Source organism: Corvus brachyrhynchos, unplaced genomic scaffold (genome assembly GCF_000691975.1).
Source record: "Corvus brachyrhynchos isolate BGI_N302 unplaced genomic scaffold, ASM69197v1 scaffold59, whole genome shotgun sequence".
Taxonomy (NCBI): domain Eukaryota; kingdom Metazoa; phylum Chordata; class Aves; order Passeriformes; family Corvidae; genus Corvus; species Corvus brachyrhynchos.
The window spans coordinates 5,914,199-5,916,068 of record NW_008246054.1 but is presented as its reverse complement, the minus strand read 5'-3'; the positions used below and the strand labels follow the sequence as shown (position 1 = coordinate 5,916,068).

Genomic DNA, 1,870 nt, shown 5'->3' with positions numbered 1-1,870 from the left:
GGGCGGGCGGCTGCCCCTGTGGGGACTTGCCGTGTCCCCTCAGCGCTCCGGGGATCCCTGTCCGCCCTCTGGGGCTGGAGTCCCCGAGAGCCCATGGGTGACCCGGGCAGCCTGTGTAGGAGCGGTGGGTGGGTGGATGCTCCGAGCCGAGCGTCGCCCCTCAGGGCGGGCAGGGCAGCCGGGGCTCAGGGAAAACGCCTTCTCCTGCAGAAACACAGCACACAGCGGAGCCACCCTCAGTAGACAAGAGCACTTTATTGTTTTATTGTTGAACTTAAACTGTTTATTTATTTTCTTTCTCTGGCTGCGTCTGCTGGTCTGGGTGTGATGATTAAACTTATTTCTGCAGTGGCACCAGCGCTTAGGCTGTGGCTGAGCACGGTGGGGCAGGGAGGGGACGGAGAAAATAATGTTTTGTTTGTGAAAGGAGAAGGACATTTGCCAGAAAATAGCCACGGTTTTCCTAAAAAATGCAAGATGTAAAACAACTTAGATAGGAGCAGCTGTCCCCGATGAGCTGAGATTTGTAGAACCAACAGAAATTCTCCAAAATTATGCGTTTATTTGCAGTTACTGTTATCTTTAAAGTCTTATTCTTTGCAAATTCGAAGCAATGGTATGTGAATTTAAGAAGAAAGTTAATTTGTTATTTAAGGAATTATTGTATTATTTTATCCTTATAAGGCATTTGTCTCTGAGGTAAACGTGGGAATTTTTCTGTTTTACTAGAAATATGAACCTGCAAATCTTTTTACCATTTTTATATGTTTTATACTATAAAAAAAGCTGCACTTAAAATGCCAGTAAGGGGCTGGCTGCTAGGTAGCACGGCTGCATCTTACACCTTTAAAAGTATGATTTTTGTGGTATAAATATCTCGCCTCAGAGACTGGAACAATCTAGAGCAGCAAATGTGAAGATGAGCTGCTGTGAATTCTGTTAAAAGGGTTGGGTTTTTTTTGTCAGAGTGGATATTTCAATCCATGTTGGTACCTCTTTTCAGCCCTGACAGATTTAGCTGTGTCAGCAGCGTACATAGAGGTGGGCCTGACCTTGCAATCGCCTGAAGAAGTGCTTGCCAGTTTCTTCAGACTTTTCTTTCACGTCTGCTCCACCCTCCTTAGAACTGGAGAGTTCTCTGCTGCTTCTTCCTCCTCGTGTTTTAAATATGAAGGCCGTGGTTTATTTTTCCATCTGGTTCTTGCAGTTAGGGGGCACCATTGACAGTTCTGACCTGTCTGGCTCCGTGTGGGAGGTGTTGATTTTGGGAAAATGAGCTCTAAGCCACTGTGAAAACTCCCTGTTTTTTAGAACTTCTGTTTCGTTGTCGTGTTAAATGTAGCTGCTGATCTAGATCACTCATTTCTCCTGACGGGTGCTGCATAATTCTGTAGAACCGCAGTCAGCTCCTGGGCTTTTTTTATGCTGCTTGGGAGGCTCTATGTGGGCTTGGTGCTAAGGAGTTGTCTCTGACCTCAAATTCTTTGATAGACAATCTGACAGCTTTGGAAATTCTAGGAGAGTGGAGGAAAGAGGATACAGTGCCAGTGCATGGTGTCTTTTCATGCATGCATATGAGCATTTCAGCTGTTTGCTCCTCTGTTTTATGCTTGCTAGGTGCCTGGAATGGAAGGGTACAGTTTTTATTGGATTCTCATGATAGATGCCTTCTTTTCCAGGGGTTTGCCGCCACCGCAGCAGCAACAGATGCTGAGCTTACGGGCAACAAATCAGCCGTCGCTGCTCAATGCCAATCCTATGCTTCAGCGGGCCTTACTCATGCAGCAGATGCAAGGTACTGTCGTTATGGGAAACGCTTACTTACTGGAGTTATTTAATCATCCTCTTGGACTGAAACCATACCATGGTT

The 1,870-nt window shown here is 46.0% G+C and overlaps 1 protein-coding gene across 2 annotated transcripts in view; it reads left to right on the top strand.

Moving 5' to 3' along the window:
* The first annotated feature begins 1,611 nt into the window (after positions 1-1,611).
* CIZ1 (CDKN1A interacting zinc finger protein 1) overlaps positions 1,612-1,870 on the top strand; it is a 17,546-nt gene continuing 17,287 nt past the window's right edge. For both annotated transcript variants that reach the window (XM_017745608.1, XM_017745609.1), the window contains exon 1: positions 1,612-1,795. In XM_017745608.1, coding sequence (XP_017601097.1) covers positions 1,627-1,795 — 169 coding nt within the window. In that variant the 5' untranslated portion in view covers positions 1,612-1,626. The remainder of the gene's footprint in view (positions 1,796-1,870) is intronic.